Source organism: Raphanus sativus, chromosome 7 (assembly GCF_000801105.2).
Source record: "Raphanus sativus cultivar WK10039 chromosome 7, ASM80110v3, whole genome shotgun sequence".
NCBI classification, from domain to species: domain Eukaryota; kingdom Viridiplantae; phylum Streptophyta; class Magnoliopsida; order Brassicales; family Brassicaceae; genus Raphanus; species Raphanus sativus.
The window spans coordinates 11,808,390-11,826,283 of record NC_079517.1 but is presented as its reverse complement, the minus strand read 5'-3'; the positions used below and the strand labels follow the sequence as shown (position 1 = coordinate 11,826,283).

At 33.5% G+C, this 17,894-nt stretch overlaps 4 protein-coding genes and 1 pseudogene across 4 annotated transcripts; 2 read left to right on the top strand and 3 right to left on the bottom strand.

The window, feature by feature from the left end:
* Window positions 1–169: 169 nt before the first annotated feature.
* Window positions 170–2,306, bottom strand: LOC108817915 (transcription factor IIIA). The gene is made up of 6 exons (XM_018590742.2): window positions 2,091–2,306; window positions 1,860–2,006; window positions 1,127–1,454; window positions 801–1,039; window positions 567–710; window positions 170–484 (listed from the first exon to the last, which is right to left on the bottom strand). The coding sequence occupies exons 1-6, from the start codon at window positions 2,259–2,261 to the stop codon at window positions 344–346; spliced, it is 1,170 nt and encodes a 389-aa protein (XP_018446244.1). The 5' UTR covers window positions 2,262–2,306; the 3' UTR covers window positions 170–343.
* Window positions 2,307–2,664: 358 nt separating this feature from the next.
* Window positions 2,665–5,589, bottom strand: LOC108817912 (probable disease resistance protein At1g15890; annotated as a pseudogene).
* Window positions 5,590–9,715: 4,126 nt separating this feature from the next.
* LOC108817916 (GCN5-related N-acetyltransferase 10, chloroplastic) lies at window positions 9,716–11,170 on the bottom strand. Its single transcript, XM_018590743.2, has 4 exons — window positions 10,809–11,170; window positions 10,428–10,480; window positions 10,165–10,335; window positions 9,716–10,082 (listed from the first exon to the last, which is right to left on the bottom strand). Exons 1-4 carry the CDS (start codon window positions 11,115–11,117, stop codon window positions 9,866–9,868), a joined length of 750 nt encoding a protein of 249 aa, XP_018446245.1. The 5' UTR covers window positions 11,118–11,170; the 3' UTR covers window positions 9,716–9,865.
* A 1,015-nt stretch (window positions 11,171–12,185) lies between these two features.
* LOC130497601 (uncharacterized) lies at window positions 12,186–13,309 on the top strand. Its single transcript, XM_056990538.1, has 2 exons — window positions 12,186–12,346; window positions 12,878–13,309. Exons 1-2 carry the CDS (start codon window positions 12,274–12,276, stop codon window positions 13,099–13,101), a joined length of 297 nt encoding a protein of 98 aa, XP_056846518.1. The 5' UTR covers window positions 12,186–12,273; the 3' UTR covers window positions 13,102–13,309.
* Window positions 13,310–17,040: 3,731 nt separating this feature from the next.
* On the top strand, window positions 17,041–17,403 carry LOC130498015 (uncharacterized). The gene has a single exon (XM_056991346.1). It carries the CDS (start codon window positions 17,041–17,043, stop codon window positions 17,401–17,403), a length of 363 nt encoding a protein of 120 aa, XP_056847326.1.
* Window positions 17,404–17,894: the final 491 nt, after the last annotated feature.

Here is a 17,894-nt window from a genome sequence, read left to right as displayed (position 1 = left end):
AACTATGGAGAACTACATCCTTATGGTAAAACCTCTCTATACTCCTGTAAGCTGTAACTAACTTGTTTTACACACTGGATTTTCATCTCTAAGAAATAGAGAGGAATGCGCGTGCTGTTAAGAGCACTACCTATTATAATGAGAGACATTCTTGTGTTTAGTAGTAGCCTTGCCTTCCAAAGTGAAATTTAAACAAGCTCTCCAAGTTGGGTTCATAAAATATTACATTCTTACTATTACTACTGCCGTAATATATTTTCTTCTACACTAACAAAAACAAACAAACAGACTTTACACATAACACATGGAAGACCATCTGCCTAATGCCTCGTACTTGTAAAAACTAGCAAGTCTCGTGTTCTTCTGAATCAAACTGAGGGGGCATGACTCTCTTCCTTACAAGCATTTCCGCTGTAACTTGCTTTCTCTTTAGTCCACCTCTAGGTCTCGAGGTGAAATCTTCATCCGCTTCAACAAAATCACCCTGAAACCACCATTCAACTCTTCCATGTGAGATACTACTTTAGAGTTTGTAACCAAAACAAGCTGGGGGGGATCGAACTTACGCAGGTATATATGTGGCTGCCAGAATTCTCATGGTTGTTTCTGACGTGTTTGTATGCAAATCTCATGCCACAACCTGGAAAGCCACATACAAAGGGTCGGATATCCTCGTGCACTGCTTTCAAGTGTTTCTGAAGATTAGAAGGCTGCAAAATAATAGTAATTATATCATTAGGGTATGCTTTTATATGTTTGTGGGATAAAAGCTTTGACTAGATCTGGATGTTTCTTTTTACCTTTGAGAATGTGGAAGAGCAACCCTCCACTTCACACTTGAACTCTCCTGGTGATGATGAATCTTCGTCATGAGTCCGTAGATGTCTCTTGATGTTTTTCTTTAAATGCTTAGAACCACATATCTCACAGTTGACGTGCTGATGGCAGGATCTTATGTGTGCCTTGAGACACTCCTCGTTCGTAAAGTACTTCATACAACCAATCTCGGAACAAAAAGCCTCCACAGAGTCCAATTTCACTGCCAATGTAAAATCCATTAGTAACTTTTTAGAGACTTGAAAAAATTTGGCAGATATATAATTCAGTAGAGAATGGTGCTACATACCATGAGAATCCTCATGCTTCTGGAGCTGTGAAGGATACTTGAAGGCTTTTCCACAACCAACTTCTTTGCAGACAAGCTTCTTCTGACCAGAAGAAGATTCAGAGGGTTGAGAATCTCCACCAACAGCGTCATCATCCTTGTTACTATCACTGTCAGTATGAAACTTCTTGACATGCTTACTGATATTGCCATGTACTGAGAACTCACTCTTGCAATTCTCAACTGGACACTTGAACAGCTTCCCTTTATGGGTCAAAAGATGTCTATTGAGATGATCTTTTCTCCTATAACTCGCAGTACAATCATCCACATAGCAAGCGAAAGGTCTCTGCACAGCGAGAAAAAAACAATTTAACCATCAGTAACATACCCCACTAAAAGACGGCATAAGATTCGAAAGCATCGAAGCTAGTGAACATCATCATCATAAATCAGACCTTAAGCGTGATGGAGGCTTACTTGCAGGAGCTTCTCAGGAGGTCTCCCTGCCTGATACTAGTCCATAACATGTAGCCTCGCATTTTGGAGTTCTCTCTTTTTGGGATCCAATGCCTCACGCAAATAACATTTAGTTAAAAGACCCTTTTGTTATTAAAAACAAATAAAGTCCATTCATTTCCTGCAAAGGCATACACTTTTTAGTTCGGAACAATACCAACAATCAAAACTAAGCGAACCCACAAGCGTATCTATCTCCATAACATAACGAAAGCTGCCACAAAACACACACTACCTCAAGGGAGTGGCTTTGCATATGCTGCTTCAAATGAGCAGGTTTCTTAAACTCAGCACCACACTCTTGGCACGTGTGTTTTTTACCAGAGATCTCTTCTTCATCATCCTCACAAGCTTCCTCATTTCTTTCCTCTTCGACTTCCAACTAAACCAAACACTTATAAACACGTTTAAGTCTACACACCACCATCGGGTTTAGGTAAGCCTCAGAGAGAGATTAGGACCAAACCTTGTGATGAGATTCGATGTGTGAAGTGATGAGATACTTTTTCGATCTGCTGATTCCGCAGTACTGGCAGAGGTAGTTTCGTATGTCCTTGGTCTTCGTTGGATTCACGTCGACGTTAGCTTCTTCTTCCGACATCTCTCTTTGCGTGTCTACACAAGGACTAGGGTTCATCACACGCCGCAACGATAGAAGCTCAAATGGCGAGATAGGATAGAAGCAATATTGTGTCTATTTATACTTCTAACCTAGAAAAATATGGGTTTCGATTATATAGTAGGAATACAAGCCCATTGGGCCTTCTAATTAAGAATGCAACAATAACATTTTAATGTGGGCCTTGACGTTTGTAACATGCTACGTTTGCGAGCATAAGCTCTACTATCTTTTTTCTTTCTTTTTCTAATCAAACTAAGCTCCATCATATGTATGTAATTTACACCACAAATAAGCAGCCGCGGGCATGATTCAATGCTTGATCACATGATATCTGTAGTGATACACAGAATCCCATCTTGCTCAAGCTTTAGGAAAGAAGCCAAACCAAACACGCTGCCTATATGAGTGATCCAAGAGAAAGAGTAAACAGAGATTCTATTTGGTAACAACATCATGGGATGAAGAATAGTCAAGAGATCCAAAAGATTGATCTGCCGGAAGATCGAACAGGTTCTGAACCCGGACACACACACCCGTGGAATTGGAAGCTGTGAGGAAGATCCATCATCAAATGATTACATAAATGGCGAGATTATTACAGTATCTGAGAATGGGAAAGATACCAGAACATGAGAAAAACACACCTTTGAGAAATACAAATTAAGTTCAAATTACATGGTTTCTGACTTTGAGATATCAACTAGAGAATAGCGTCATGCAACTCAGTGGCAGCATTTGGCAGCTTTGGGCAGTTTTCGACAACAAATTTTCTCAGGTTTGGAAGAGGATTCGAGCAAATTTTCTTTAGTTGAGTCAAACTCCTCACTTCAAGGGATTCGAGCTTCCCAAAGGGAGCATCATTGATAATACTCATTCCTTTCTCCTCATTTATTATTTCTTCAATGCTCGATGAATGCATCACGGATAGATACCTGAGATCATGTGCAAGCAGCAGCCAGGTCAAGTCCTTTGCATCTTCCAATTGGTTTATATGAACAGTGGAGAGGTGCTTAAACCCTGGAGAACTTGTATAAAGAAGTTCTTCTCTTTCTTTGCTTTCCCAAACTATCTTTATCTCAGAGATTGTGCAGCAATAAATTTCGAGGCGTTGAAGGCCACCCAGAGAGACCGTGTTTAATACTACAACCTCTGCTGCTGACATACCCCATAGGCATAAACCTTGAATACAACTCGCCAATCGCTCTTCTCTCTGGATACTTTCCAAAACCAAACCATCTTTTATGGTTGCTGTAAAAACCTTCAAGTGTTCTAAGAGTTTTAGCTCTTCCATTATTGCTGCATCAATACGAAGAGCAGAATGAAATAGTTTCAACACTTGAAGATTTGGTAAGCTTGTACCTATCCCATCAATGCTTACTAGTCGATAAGTGAACTCAAGGTCCAAGCTTATTAACTTATTCAACCCTTTCAAATCCACAGGTAACGAACATATCCTCGTGCATGCTAAATTGAGGTACAACAAGGAACTCAAGCTGGAAATGTCTTCCGGCAAATCACATAGATCCCAGTTCTCTGAAAGATCCAACACCACTAGGGCACACATAGAATGAAATAATCTACCTGAAATGCCCACCAAACGATTGTTACGGAGTAATAAGGTTGAGAGGTTGGGGCACCTGGGACGACAAGATATCTCTTGAATTTGGTTATTCATCAAGGAGATCCTTCTCACAACTTTCCAGTCTTAGTCTTTTGGTATACAGCTTAACTGTGTGCCGGACTTGACCCAAATCCTTTCCCCTTTCCCCAAGTTAGAGCCTATCCAAAGAGCCATCTCCCGCAACACATCATGCATTTTCAACATCATTGTGAATTCACCATCCATCAATAGATGTGCACGAACTAGCGAACCAATTATGGCATAACCTTGGTTGCTAATTCCATATTCATCTCTGTTTCCATCTATAAATCCTTCGTTGATCCAATATTCTATCAACTCCTCCTTTTTTATTTCGTAGTCTTCCGGGAACAAAGAACAATATAGGAAGCACGATTTCATATTTTGATCCTCTAAACCATCGTAACTGAACTTTAAAATGGAAAGAATATTTTCTTCCATTCCCGGAAACTTGTGGCTAGCCGAGTTGAGAACATCAATAGCATGACGCCACTCGTGCACATCCTCTTTACATGACATGGCTTTGCCAATAACGTTAAGTGCAAGTGGCAAGCCACAACATTTCTCAGCAATTTTTCTTGCTAGCGAAGGAATCTCCTGATGGCGTTTTAAGGGGATTTCTCCAACAGTATTCCTAAACAGTTCCCATGATTCATCCGGTGATAAACAATCAACTTTCATCTCCTCGTCTGGTTTCATGAATCTGCAAACTTCCTTTGAACGCGTGGTGAAAACTATTTTGGATTCATTATCTCGAGTTGGAGATGGAACTCCAATCTTGTTCAAATCTACCTCTCTCCACAAATCATCTAATAGCAGCACAAACTTCCTTCTCCTAAGGATATTGTATATGGAAGATGCTTTCTCCTCCTCTGTTTCCTCTAGCCGTTCCTTGTCAAAACCTAATCTTCGAAGAATCTGAGACTGAATTCCCTTATATTGCAAATCTTTAGAAACAACAACCCATATCACAACATCAAATTCATTCGCCTCTTCGATTAATTTGTTGTTGATACTAGCTAAGAGGGTTGTTTTTCCAACTCCCCCATGCCATAAAGACCTAATGTTCTTCGTTCAGTCTTCATGAGGCTGTTCCATGCCTTTTCAACCATTGAATCCAAACCAAATGTGGCTTGGATGTGTTTCTTCTCCACTCCTGGTGCAGTTTTTTCCGCCAATTTTACGAACTCTCCTTTAGATAGAAGCTCTTTAGCTTCTTCCAACTTCTTGGATACCTTTTTACCATACTTGCAGCTTGATATGCAATTTTTAGAACAATATCCAAAACCACACAATCTTTTAGTTTCAGTTGATTTTTCCTTAAGCAAATCACTGACCTGAGTCTCAATACTTGCTACCCTTGAAAACCATTCTTGTACTTGAGCAAGCGGCTGCAAACCTTTCTCTTCTTCTTTGGAAACTCGTCTTAACAGATCATATCGCCTTTTTCAAGATCTTTCATAGTATTCTCCAGAGCCTCAAGATTATCCTTCATCATGTGAATGTTATTTCCATCACCAAATAAGCAGCTACAAGCTTGAGTCAGCGCTTGATCACATGATAACTGTAGTGATACACAGCCTCCCATCTTTGCTCAAACTTTCAGACGAAGAAAACACGAGCCAAACTTACTGTTTTGATGGAGGAATAGAAAGAGGAACACCAATAATTTGATCGACTTGTTCAGAGGATAAGAAGTCAATAGGCAATACAAATAATTCTATATACCAATCATTCAGAAACAAAAATAACGAAGACCATACTTTTCCTATCCACTAGGATGTCTAACCAATCCATCCCAAACCGTAATACTGTATACCGAAAACAATATTTCATAAATGCGCTAGACGCCGAATTAATAATTGAATGTTTTATATAGATTAATTTGGAACTATTACATTTAGTTTTACAAATATATTATTTTGTGCTAATCTTCTAATCTATTAAAAGTGAAGTACAAATTAAAATTACCCCTTAGGTTTACACAAAATTTACAACTCAATGCCACTGAAATATTTATTGAATCTACCTTTAATATTCTTTTCCTTTTCTATTTTATTAATATATTTCCTAAATTTATTATTAGCTTAGAAATAAGCAACAATAACATTAACATTGCTCCTAAATTTATACAACATCGTAATTACTCAATCCTCACTTCGTAAACGAATCTGTACAAAACTGGGTTAGATTTATGTATATAACCAAACTGATACAAATCTACAAACCCAGTTTTTATTAATGAAATCAGATATATAAGCTTGACGTGTAACAAAGTCATTTACATTTATGTTAGTTTTATTCTCTTGGTCGACCACGTTATCAATTATTTAGTATAGATGGATCGAATAAAGACGATCATATATATATTCTACTGATATATAAATATATTTAATAATAGAACTTGAGTTTTTAAAGTTTTATATATAAATTCCTAATTATCTTTCACAATAATAATTTTAGTTATGTTAAGAATCTTAATAAAGTGCATATTGTTTAAGTTGTTAAACGATCAAAGATTTAAATTCAAAATTTAATAATTTATAAATTTTATATCACGATTAAATTCAAAAAAAAATTCTAAATATTAGTGTATTCAGAAGGATTTATTTAAAAACAGAATATTAAATTATAGTTATTCTCAAGGCTTGCATCTAAGGATATTCAATTCAAATATCGGTACAGTTTGTATTTTAAGTTTATAAAAATAAATAGCTATCTTATTAACACCGTATTTACTTTGGTTCGATTTATATACCGTCAGTTTTTGGTTTATTCGGTTTATACGAAAAATCAATAGATTTTTTTTATCTTTTATAATATTAATAAATTTTACTTTAAATGATTAGATACCGGTTTTGATATAACATGAAAATATTTTGGTTTTAAATAGACCATTTTTCTTTTTTTAATATTTAAAATAATTAGTAAACATATTAAGCTAATAGTAACAATAGTTTTTAAAAAATATGTTAAATCATACTAAAATAACTAAACAACATAAAAACTAAATAGAACACCCGTGCGGACGCACGGGTCAAAATCTAGTAATCTATTAAAAGAGAATACAAAAATGATTTAGCCCTAACTTTTCCCTAATATTTACAGTCTAATGCCATTGACTTTAATACTGTCGTTTTGAAACTTCCCTAAACCAGCTTCATTAAATTAATAAGCTTAACCTTAAATATAGCGAGCAGTTACATCTCAACGGCATCTTGAAAAGAAAAATTTAGTCTTTGATTTGCTTTAAATACAAAAAAAATATTGGGAGAACGTCGTAAAATCTGCATAGAATTTTGATGGGTTTGGAAAAAAAGAAGAAGACGAGTTGTAGTATGATCTTGAGGGTTACTGTAACGATTGTTTTTTTCATGTTTAGCTTTAATTAATTGATGAATCTAATCTATTAAAAGAGAATACAAAAATGATTTAGCCCTAACTTTTCCCTAATATTTACAGTCTAATGCCATTGACTTTAATACTGTCGTTTTGAAACTTCCCTAAACCAGCTTCATTAGATTATTAAGCTTAATCTTAAATATAGCGAGCAGTTACATCTCAATGGCATCTTGAAAAGAAAAATTTAGTCTTCAATTTGCTTTAAATACAAAAAAAATATTGGGAGACCGTCGTAAAATCTGCATAGAATTTTGATGGGTTTGGAAAAAAAAAGAAGAAGACGAGTTGTAGTATGATCTTAGGGTTACTGTAACGATTGTTTTTTTCATGTTTAGCTTTAATTAATTGATGAAATCGAGGAAGATATGAGAGACGAAGAAGACGAAGAACATAGAAGTTCTGTTATTTTAAACTTTTTACTAGATTCTGATCCGCTTTCAAGAGGGCGGGTATATTTTTTGTTTTTAATAATTTTGTATAATTTTTGAGGGCGGGTATATATTTTTGTTTTTAATAATTTTGTGTAATACAATTTTTATGTTTCTGTGATTGTATAATCTGATTTTGATAGAGTAGGTATATTTTTTGTTTCAAGTTTGTTTTAGTAGAAATTAAATTTTCATATATATGCTTTTTTGTAATTATATATGTGTTTTTTTAGTAAACATATTTGTGTATAATATTTTTAAAAAATTGTTAATAAGTTTTTTTGATAATTGTATTGAATTTGTGGTGTTGCATAACTATGCACATGTGTCCTAGCCATTTTACGGATTAATATTGATGTTTAGTTTTCTGGTTTTTATTTTAATATTAGTTAAAATACGCTAATTGCTATATTGAATTTTTTTTCTGGTTTAGGGTGAGGTTTGGGAATGGAAGCTTTTGTTGATTTTATAATGGCAAGCATCGTGATGAATTTAAGATGGTGACTTGAGGCAAACGACTTGGAATATATATCAGCAAAAAAAAATACTGCTAATTTATCGATTGATAGAATAATAGCTACATAGGGATATATACCAAATTGTTGAGATATGTAGGTAGTTAAGTTGGTCTTTTTTTGTTCTCGAGTTTACCCTTAATGAGTTTTTAAATATAAAACAAATATATGATGGCATGAAAAGTAATATTTCATGGAAAAATGAGGGTAAATCTAAAAAAAAAAATCCTGATTTAATTGTATTGATTTTGTTTTTGTACTTTATTCTCATTTTATTGGTGAAACAAAGTCACGTAGTAAAATATATATTTAAAATATTTGAAATCACTATCTCTAAAGACCTAAATTTTATTAACAGATCGTTGAAAAAAGGTTACTAACAGATTCGGATTCGAAAAACTCTATAGAACCTAATTCAGAAATTTAGTACTAAACCCGGATAAAATGATGATAAATTAGCGAATGGATCTAAAATTTTAAAATCTGAACCCAAACAAAACCGAAATATTTTGATTGTCCGAAAATACTTAAATCACACTTATATACTTAAATACATTAATTATTTTTAGATCTAATATTCATAAAATATTAAAATACACAACATATTAGAAATTATCATAAATATTTAAAACAAGCAAATAATTCAAAAACACAACAAATATATGATGTACATACCAATTTTCCACCCAAATATCCAAATCAACCTATTCATATGTTAATTTTAGATATCTGATCATACTTATTCAAAATTTTATGTTATATATTGTTTTATTTTAAAAACTTTAGATTTTAAAATATATAAAAATTAAAATTTACTTTTATATATTAAATGAATATTCAAATTGAACATGTAATAGTCCAAACCGAACAGAAACCAAAATTTATAAATCTCTAAATGGAGTTTAAATTTTTAGCCCTCTTATACGGTTGTGTAAGTGAGTATTTTGAAATGTTAATATTTTTATTTATAGAAAAACACCCGCACGTCCAGTGGTTTTCTTAATTTTGGATACATTTACTTGGAAGGGAATCATATGCATTCTAGCATCGAGAAGGTAAAGTTTATCTCATTTCTTGTGCTAAACGTTTGAATAGATTTTGCTTATACTGGTTTCATTGGTTTTAACCAAATAGATAGTAAGTACTTCTCACTACTGTTATTGTCACCGGTGTCGATGTCTCCTCACAATGGAGGTCTCTGGATGGGACAAGAAGGCAAGCATGTCCCAGGCTTAGAACTCCAGTCTCTGGATTTCAGAATGTCAGTGTCGCTCTTAACCAGACCGTCTACGTGACTGTCACCACGGACTCGGTTAGTTTAGTTATAACCCTTTTGTGTAAAGAAGATAGATGTCTGAATAGTTTTATCAAGTTATTTTGTTTCTTGCGAAACACTTGATGGTCTGGAGTTTCAGTTTCCAATTACTGTCTCTGTATTGATAGTTTAGTTATAACCCCTTAGTGTAGAGAAGACTGGTGTCTGGATAGTTGTATCAAGTGTTTTCGTTTCTTGCAAATCACTTTTTGATCTGTTTTCAGTTTCTGTCTGTGTATTGATCGGTTCAAGTTATTTAGATAAACCCTATAATGCTAAAGCAAATGTACATGAAGAAGTAGATATAAACCAAAAACGCCCTAAGAAATGCGCTTGGTCATAAGAACGCGACGTTTTCTTCCTATCCAAGTAGAGGTCCAAGGTGGATCAGACTCGACCACGGTGTAACCAGCGTTTGAGTAGAGGTTTCTAGCGGCTGCATCGTCTTCGTAAGCTCTAAGAGCAAGAAGCTTGAAACCCCACAAGTAGCATATAACATCACATGCCTTTAACAATGTACTTGCCATCTTCTTCCTTCTGTTCATGTACCAAAACCAAATTCCGTATTAACAACATTAACCAAGAAGATGAAAGAGAGAAGATGTAGAGAGAGAGAGACCTTTGGGCTTTGGAGACGGCTAAGCCTGAGACGTAAAGATATTCTTCAACGCCGGGAAAGTGGCGGAGTACTGAGTTTTCCGTCTGAACTGTGATGTCAACTACTCCAACGACACTTGAGCTTAAACTAGTGTCAGCTTCGCCTGTTTGCTCCGCCACAAGACATGCATATCTGCCGCATTTTAACGTTGCATATATAGTTTTAAGTAAGGACTTAGCAACTAATCTTCTTCTTGAAACAAAGTTTTGGTTCTTTGCTTTTACCTGTCAGGAGGTGAATTCTTTAGTTTGTAGAGAAGCCCTGACAAAACTTCTGCCTGCAACATGTGTGTTCATTACATATGTGAATAGAATGGTCCAAAGTTGACATAAAAGCATTGTTACATATAAAAACAAAGAAACTTAAGATCCAAGAATCCAAATTAAACATAAAGCAAACAGGTGAACTAATTATAAACAAAGAAACTTAAGATCCAAGAATCCATGTCTAGTCTAGTCAACCATTCTTCTAAAATTACTGAACTTTTTATATGCATTTAACACATGCAAACCTTATTATGGAAAAATATACTGAATATTTCCCAAAGGTTTGAGAGTTTTGCAGTAAATTTTCAAGAAGGTAAAACGAGAAAAGAGAAACCAAACCTGGAAAAACAAGAAGAAAAAATCATTGAAAAGAGCGAGAGGGATGTGGAAAGCTTCGGCTTGAACCAGAGACACTCTCCTAATCTCTTCTTCGTCGTCTCTTCTCAGCCTCCTCACACCCCACCCGTGTTGACTCACCATATACTTCAACTCTATCTCCGCCGCATTCTGAGTCAAACTCGTTAAGGACTCGGTCGATGCGCACCGTAGGGTCCCTGGGAAGCGACTCCACTTCGGCTGGGCGGACTTTCCGGCATATGGAAACTTTGGCCTAGCAGCGGAGTAGAGAGTATGTGGCAAGTGAGCCATCTTTTAATTTTCTAGCATTTTTCAGAAAATATGAAACGTTCATGTTTCTTTCATTTTTATCGAAAATGAAGAGATGAGATAAGCTTTACTTCCTTCGTTCGTTTTTTTGTGTGGTTAAAATTCGTTTGAGATTTTTTTTTCTTTGATTAGAAAAGATAAATAATTCAGGTCGTTTAATTAGCCACGTTGACACAGTGTGCTCACGTTGGGATTTGGACGTTGAAGCAGCATAAGAGCATCAGTGACAAATGGTAAGTAATAACTTTTCCAAAAGCTTACTTAAGTCTCTCGGTTGAGAGGACTCTCATTTCTCAACACTTCTTAATTATTTATATTTTAAGAGATTCAGATAAGAGTCTGTCTTGCTAATGGTCTAAGAACTTGATCAAAAGACAACAGCAAAAAAGGTTTTAGTCAAATCTTTTTTCTTTTTTGTAACAAAAATATTTTGTACATTTGGTCAATCTACTATTCATTTAAGATAACAAGGAGGAAAGCATGAGATCAACCTAAAATTAAATAAATTTTAAAGTGATTTATAATTTTTTTGGATTAGAAAACCTTGTACTTGGTTTAGAAACATGAAACCTGAAAATTTATTTGGCAGGTTCAACTTCCATACCTTTAGCACCTTATATGTTCTAGTTAACAAAAAAAAAAACAATTTGTATCTTATCTGAGGGTGAAGACTTTTCAAGGTCTCCACTGGGATTGATGTGAAAACGGGTGGTTTATAATTGGTGAACTGTAATTATGAGAATGCTTTTGTCAACGTGTATGTGAAGCTACTTGATACAACAGAAGTAACTTCCAGAAACCAATCAACATGAACTGAGAAAAGAAAGAGAAAAACAATATGGATGCGCTCTTTGAGAAAACGAATGCTGACATAATAAGACCATAATCAAATATGAGTGCCAATGGTTAGATGTGAATTGTGTGTTCCACTCATGCGTACCACAAAAGTCGCAAGAGTTAATAGCTTAAAACTACTCAAAAAAAAAACTACTAAAAAAAGCGCAAATATGGGCCGGGCCCAAAATGAAATGTCACCTGCACGTGTGATACTATTTCAGTCTCAGCTTTCCTCCGAAACAAATTCGCCGTAGTCGTAGTCTTTATGTTTTTCTTACCGTTTCTCGATTGATTTCTGATCATGGCGATGAACACAGGAATCCGATCTATCTCAAAGATAATAGCTTCATCCGAATCATCAGTCTCCAGATCTGGTTCGTAGCTTTACATTTCTCTGCTTGCTTGGTAGTGTTGTGTTTTTTTTTTTGTCTATTTGTATGGGTTTGAGATTTTTATTTTTCTGATTAGCCGCGACGCGATTAGCCGATTCTTCGTCGGTTGGCTTTACGCGTTGAAGTATACAACATAGTCTCCCTACTTGAATACCTTCAAACATAGTATCTGAACTACCGTACAGACTCGGGTTCGATTTCGGGATGGTGCATTATTTTAAATTCATTCAAAAAAGGAAGAAAAATATTGTATCAGATTTTAAATTTTTAAGAGTTTGATTACTCGATAAAAAAAAGATTCACATTACTCTACATGAGTCTTGCAGCAAGGATTCGGGTACTATGATCAGCTTGTTTCGATATGTTTCTTCAAAATCAAAATCTTTAAGATGATCTTTATTTATCAGTTATTTAGCTTCTCGAGCTAGTGCATTGTTTTTTTTACTTCTTTTTATCATGATTCGTGGATTTCAAAATTTACTAAAAGCTTTCTTTGTTTGTCGTAATCAACAGTGAGCAGAAGCTTCCACTCAACTGGAGCTAAGAAGATGAGCGGAGGAGGAGGGCATGGTCATGACGAGCCATACTACCTCCACGCAAAGCACATGTACAATTTGGACCGCATGAAGTACCAAGGTCTCAAGATGTCTCTCGGTGTCTTTACTGCTTTCAGCATTGGCGTTGGAGTTCCCATCTTTGCTGTTGTCTTCCAGCAGAGGAAGACTGCCTCTGGTTGACTTCACTCTCTCTCTCTCTCTCTTCTTCTCTGCTTCAATAATTTTGTTTTTAATTCGTAGCCACATGTCTGATCGTTATGGTAAAAGTACATTATTCATCCTCCTTTTACTGGCTGTTTGACGCTGGAATAATGTAACTTTGATTGGAATCGCAAGTTAATTGTTTGAATATTTTTCATTTTGAGCAAGCAATTTGTTTTATTCACCATGTAAATGTGTTCTATCAGGGATACATGAGCGGAGGACATCATGGTTCATATCTTTATTTGTCTTCCGGTAGAGTCAGACCGTATTTGGCTGAGTCTGTCATAGCCCTATTGTTCTCAAACTGAGTTTCTAGATTCCTTTGTGTTTGCTCAGCGTTATTGTAATCCATAGAAAGATCTCCCAGTAGCCAAGAAAGACCAACTTACAATTCATCAAAGGCTAACATGAAATCAACGAAACACACAAACCCCACAGATGATATGAATGACAAATCTGTTCAGGAGCTTAAACCCCTCAAGGATGGCATCATTCAACCGCCAAAAGTATATTAAGTCCTCGTGGCTTATTTAGAAAACAAACAAAACAGTCTCACTTTTTCTTAATTGACCGTCAAATTCGAGATCCATGAACCCAGGGATGGTTGAGAATCTTACTTTTGGTTTTCTCATATTTTGTTCCACATGTGCTAGGAATACAATGACTTACTAGATCTTAACCCGCCCAACCGGGCGGGTATTTATTTTATATTTTTAGTTTTTTATTTATAAATGATATATTTGTAATATTTAAACATAAATTTAGATTGAAAATTAGCATTTGTAGTTATAATAAAAATTAAAAGTTAAAAAATATTTTGATATAAATTTTAAATTCCTGATTAAAATAATATAGAGATATGTCATAACTTTTTCCAATTCCAAAATCTTAGCATTATTAATAAAAATAAAATAATTTATAAATAAATAAAATATATAAACATTTGAAATTAAAATAAATTTGTTAAAAAAAATCTTACGCCATTGTTGTTTATTTCTATAGTTTGACCCGTGGCCGTATAAATATTTGCTTTCACTTCAATTTTTTTCTTTGTTCTAATGATAATATCTATATATATATATACGTGTAAATATGTATTAGATAATTGTTAGTATAACATTTTAAAACAAAAATTTTATTTATTACTTTAAATAATTATATTATGTGATTTTAATCGTCTATTATATTACAGTGTATCATATAAAAATCTAATATTTATAACTAATTGGATTTATATTATAAAAGTGTTATACTAACAATTTATAAATAAAATATTTTATATTTTATTTATATGATATATAAATTGATTTTGATGTGTGATTTTTATTTTATTATTTTTATTAATAAATATTGAAAAATATTTAATGTTAACAAAAAATCTATAAAGAAATTTATTTTGGTTAAGATTTATTCTATTAAAGAAATATATTATTTAAATTAGGAAAAGACATTAAATACTTAAATCTATCATTTAAATAAGGAAAAGACAAAATTCTCTACTATCTTTGTTACCAAACAATTTTTTTTTTAAAGACTCATATCCCTATTACCAAACAAAAGCTTAAAGTACTTCTACTTTAATAAGATAGATGTACGTAGTTTGTTTTCGGTCAGATGAGATGTAATCATTTGGATCACATTGCTGTGAATTCGTGTCTGGTGGCTCTGGTACAGTGGTACCCTTTTATGCTCATTTTCTTCACAACGTACATTTTTGCGTGTCTCATACGAATCGATTGATATTGTATCTGCTCGTTAGTCTATGACAGCTCCAATTAGGGATGTTAAATGGGTCTCTGTCTATGGGTAGACTTGGTAACTCCTTGTTACACCCATGGAACTAAAACAACACTATGAGATTTAATGTTCATGCTTCTCATTTATACCAATCGTTAGCCCAATACATAAAAGATTTAATGAGATGTCAAAAAGTTGTGATGGTTTTACCTCCTAGCAGGTTTCATAGGTATCTAAGGAGATCTTATTGCCCATAATCAGAGCTGGCTAAACGGGACTGAACGCCACAAATAAAACTTTAAGGCCTTGATGTTTGTAATTTCTTTGTAAAGCCAGTATTACCAAACTGAAGAGAGATGCAAAAGGCGTGCTTGCTGAAATGCTCTGGTCGATTTTTACAATTATCTAGAAGCAAAATGAAGGACCATCCGGCGGTACGTATATTAGGATAGAGAGAAATACACCTTGATTATTAAACTTGATGTTTGGGAACAAGATCACATCAAATAAAAGCCTGGTAGCTGAGGTTATCAAACATTTTTTCTTTAAATTCATATTTTTGAATTTTATGTCCAGACAGTTTTGGATACCCTCCTTCATGTAAAATATCCGGAACTTCCAAAAAGCCAACTTACTTAAAAGTGGATCATAGGTTTCCAGCGGTTGACCGAACTAGGGAGGTGACCAAAGTTTTGGCTTTCGGCCCTCCTACAACCACTGCACCACCATTGCTAAGTTCTTGTCAAATATATATAATATATAATATATATATATATATATTGGTTATCCTGTCAAATATATATTTGTAACAAATTTCTTTATTTTAGGATTTTTTTTCCAATACAATTATGATGTTGAATCTTTACTTTATGGTTGGTGCTATGTGACTGCTGGATTCTCACAGATGCAACACACTGACGTTCAAGGATAACATGTTTAGACTACTCACATCCTACGTTTAAGCTGGTGAAAATGAGATGTAAGTTTAACATGCTAATTTAAGTTATGTGATTGTAAAGTAAGCTGGAACAGAATCTATATTTGTCAATCCTAATTACGATTTAAAAATGGGTCATCTGTATGAGAGGAAATGGGCGAGGGTGCACGAGGTTTAATCACAGGACTTCAGCTAAATTAAATTTCACAAAGTATACTCTAATTTAAAATCTTAATTGTCAACTTTTAAACATAACAAGCCCTTTTTCAAAAAAAAAAAAAAAACTTTTTAAACATAACTTTAGTTTATGGAAAAAAAAATTAGTTTATGATGAGAAAATGGAGGTGGTGTATACGTCGAGGCTTCTTTTCAAAGAATATTACATTCAGAAATATGGTCTGTATTTAGGAAAGAAAGTAACCATAAGTTAAAAAAAGAAGAATCGAGATTAATTGATACTTCCATGACATAGGCTTTGATTGGTGACATGAGTTACCATTGATTTAGGTTGAGTTAGAGTTGTAACTCAAAAATGTTACCAATCATGCATTAGATTTAATTTTTTGAGTTTAGATTTGATTTAAGATGTGTTGTACTTGAGTTACAATTTTGACTTACCCTTTGTAAAATTGTTAACTCAAATCAAAAAAACTTACATCAACCAAAATCTCATGTTTTAGAAGTTGCATTACAAATTTGTTTGATTTTTTGTTTAAAAAAAATAAAAATCGTGAACTACAAATGTCTGTCAATACTTGTGCCTAAATTAATGCTAGTCAAAGATTTTATAACAAAATCTTTATTGTTTCTAATTTTTTGAATTATTTCAAAAATTTAACCAACTATTATCATACCCACAAAATCTTAAATGTAAAATCTATTGGATAATTCGAAAAAATATACCAGACAAAATTCTATATATAATGACCCTAAGCTAGTGCTGTATCACATCACTTTCAAAATCCAAAAACCTAAGGTCTGTTTTCCTCTGTCGTCTTCTTTTTGCTGGCAAAAATTATTTTCATTTTTCACTTGCAAAAAGGTTTTTCTATCTTCTTCTTCTTTACTTCCAAAATTTTTATTTGTGTAACCAGTAAGCTTACGTTGAGTTTTTCTATCTTCTTCTTCTTTACGTGCAAAATATAAATTTTCATTTATTACTTGCATAGCTTTATATATTGTTTAAATGTAATAGAGTACCATTTATGGTTATTAATTTTGTTTATTCTTTTTGGATGAAGATGTCTAATAATGAAAATGTTGATGATGTTGGTGCTGGTGCTGGTGCTGAAGACGGCGGTGGAACTACACGTCGTAAGGTCAATAAATGGCATGCATCACTTCGTTCAGTCATCGAAAGAACGTTCGGAGTTTGGAAAAAGAAATGGAGAATCCTTGATAACTTGCCTCGCTATGACGTCAAGACCCAAAATAGAATTGTGCATGCAACAATGGTTCTTCACAATTTTATTAGGCTTCACAAAATTCCAGATGCTGATTTTGAAGATAGTGATAGCAGTGGTCAAGCACAACAAAGACGACGGATTGAAGAAGAAGAGCTTAGTAAACTTGAAGAAGAAGAAATAACAATGGATGGTCAATAATGAATAACGTACGAGATGAGATTGCAAACATGATTTAGAATGAACATTTGTAATTTTTTTTATTTATTTATTGATTTTTTTTTAATTTAAAGGTCATGTTATTATTATTATTATTATTTAATTAATTAATTTATTTTATTATTGATATTAGAATAATATTATTTAGATTATAATATTTAGAAAATAATATATATTGAAATTTACTTTTCAAATTAATACTTATTTAAGATATTTTTAAATATCTTAATGTTTTATTTGTTTTTAGTAAATATTTTATATTTGTATGTTTATATATTCATTTATTTAATTAAAAAAAATTATACTGCAATTATACATCAAAAAGGTTACCAGTCAATAGCTTTTTAAAAATCATAATTCTTATTTCTACTGCAGACTACCGCAAAAACTTACAGTTTTTACCACATAATTTTTACTGCAACTTACTTCAAATTTACAAATCATACTGTAAATCAGCTTTAATACTACATGTC

Excerpts from the sequence above, each read along its gene's own strand:
- LOC130497601 (XM_056990538.1), top strand. The coding sequence starts at position 12,274 with ATGGCGATGAACACAGGAATCCGATCTATCTCAAAGATAATAGCTTCA. Across the intron at positions 12,347-12,877 it reads ATCATCAGTCTCCAGATCTG|TGAGCAGAAGCTTCCACTCA; the intron begins GTTCGTAGCTTT and ends CGTAATCAACAG.
- LOC130498015 (XM_056991346.1), top strand. The coding sequence starts at position 17,041 with ATGTCTAATAATGAAAATGTTGATGATGTTGGTGCTGGTGCTGGTGCT.
- LOC108817915 (XM_018590742.2), bottom strand. The coding sequence starts at position 2,261 with ATGAACCCTAGTCCTTGTGTAGACACGCAAAGAGAGATGTCGGAAGAA. Across the intron at positions 1,040-1,126 it reads GAAGCATGAGGATTCTCATG|TGAAATTGGACTCTGTGGAG; the intron begins GTATGTAGCACC and ends TTACATTGGCAG. Across the intron at positions 711-800 it reads GCTCTTCCACATTCTCAAAG|CCTTCTAATCTTCAGAAACA; the intron begins GTAAAAAGAAAC and ends ATTATTTTGCAG.
- LOC108817916 (XM_018590743.2), bottom strand. The coding sequence starts at position 11,117 with ATGGCTCACTTGCCACATACTCTCTACTCCGCTGCTAGGCCAAAGTTT. Across the intron at positions 10,481-10,808 it reads TTTTCTTCTTGTTTTTCCAG|GCAGAAGTTTTGTCAGGGCT; the intron begins GTTTGGTTTCTC and ends CACATGTTGCAG. Across the intron at positions 10,336-10,427 it reads AAGAATTCACCTCCTGACAG|ATATGCATGTCTTGTGGCGG; the intron begins GTAAAAGCAAAG and ends AAAATGCGGCAG.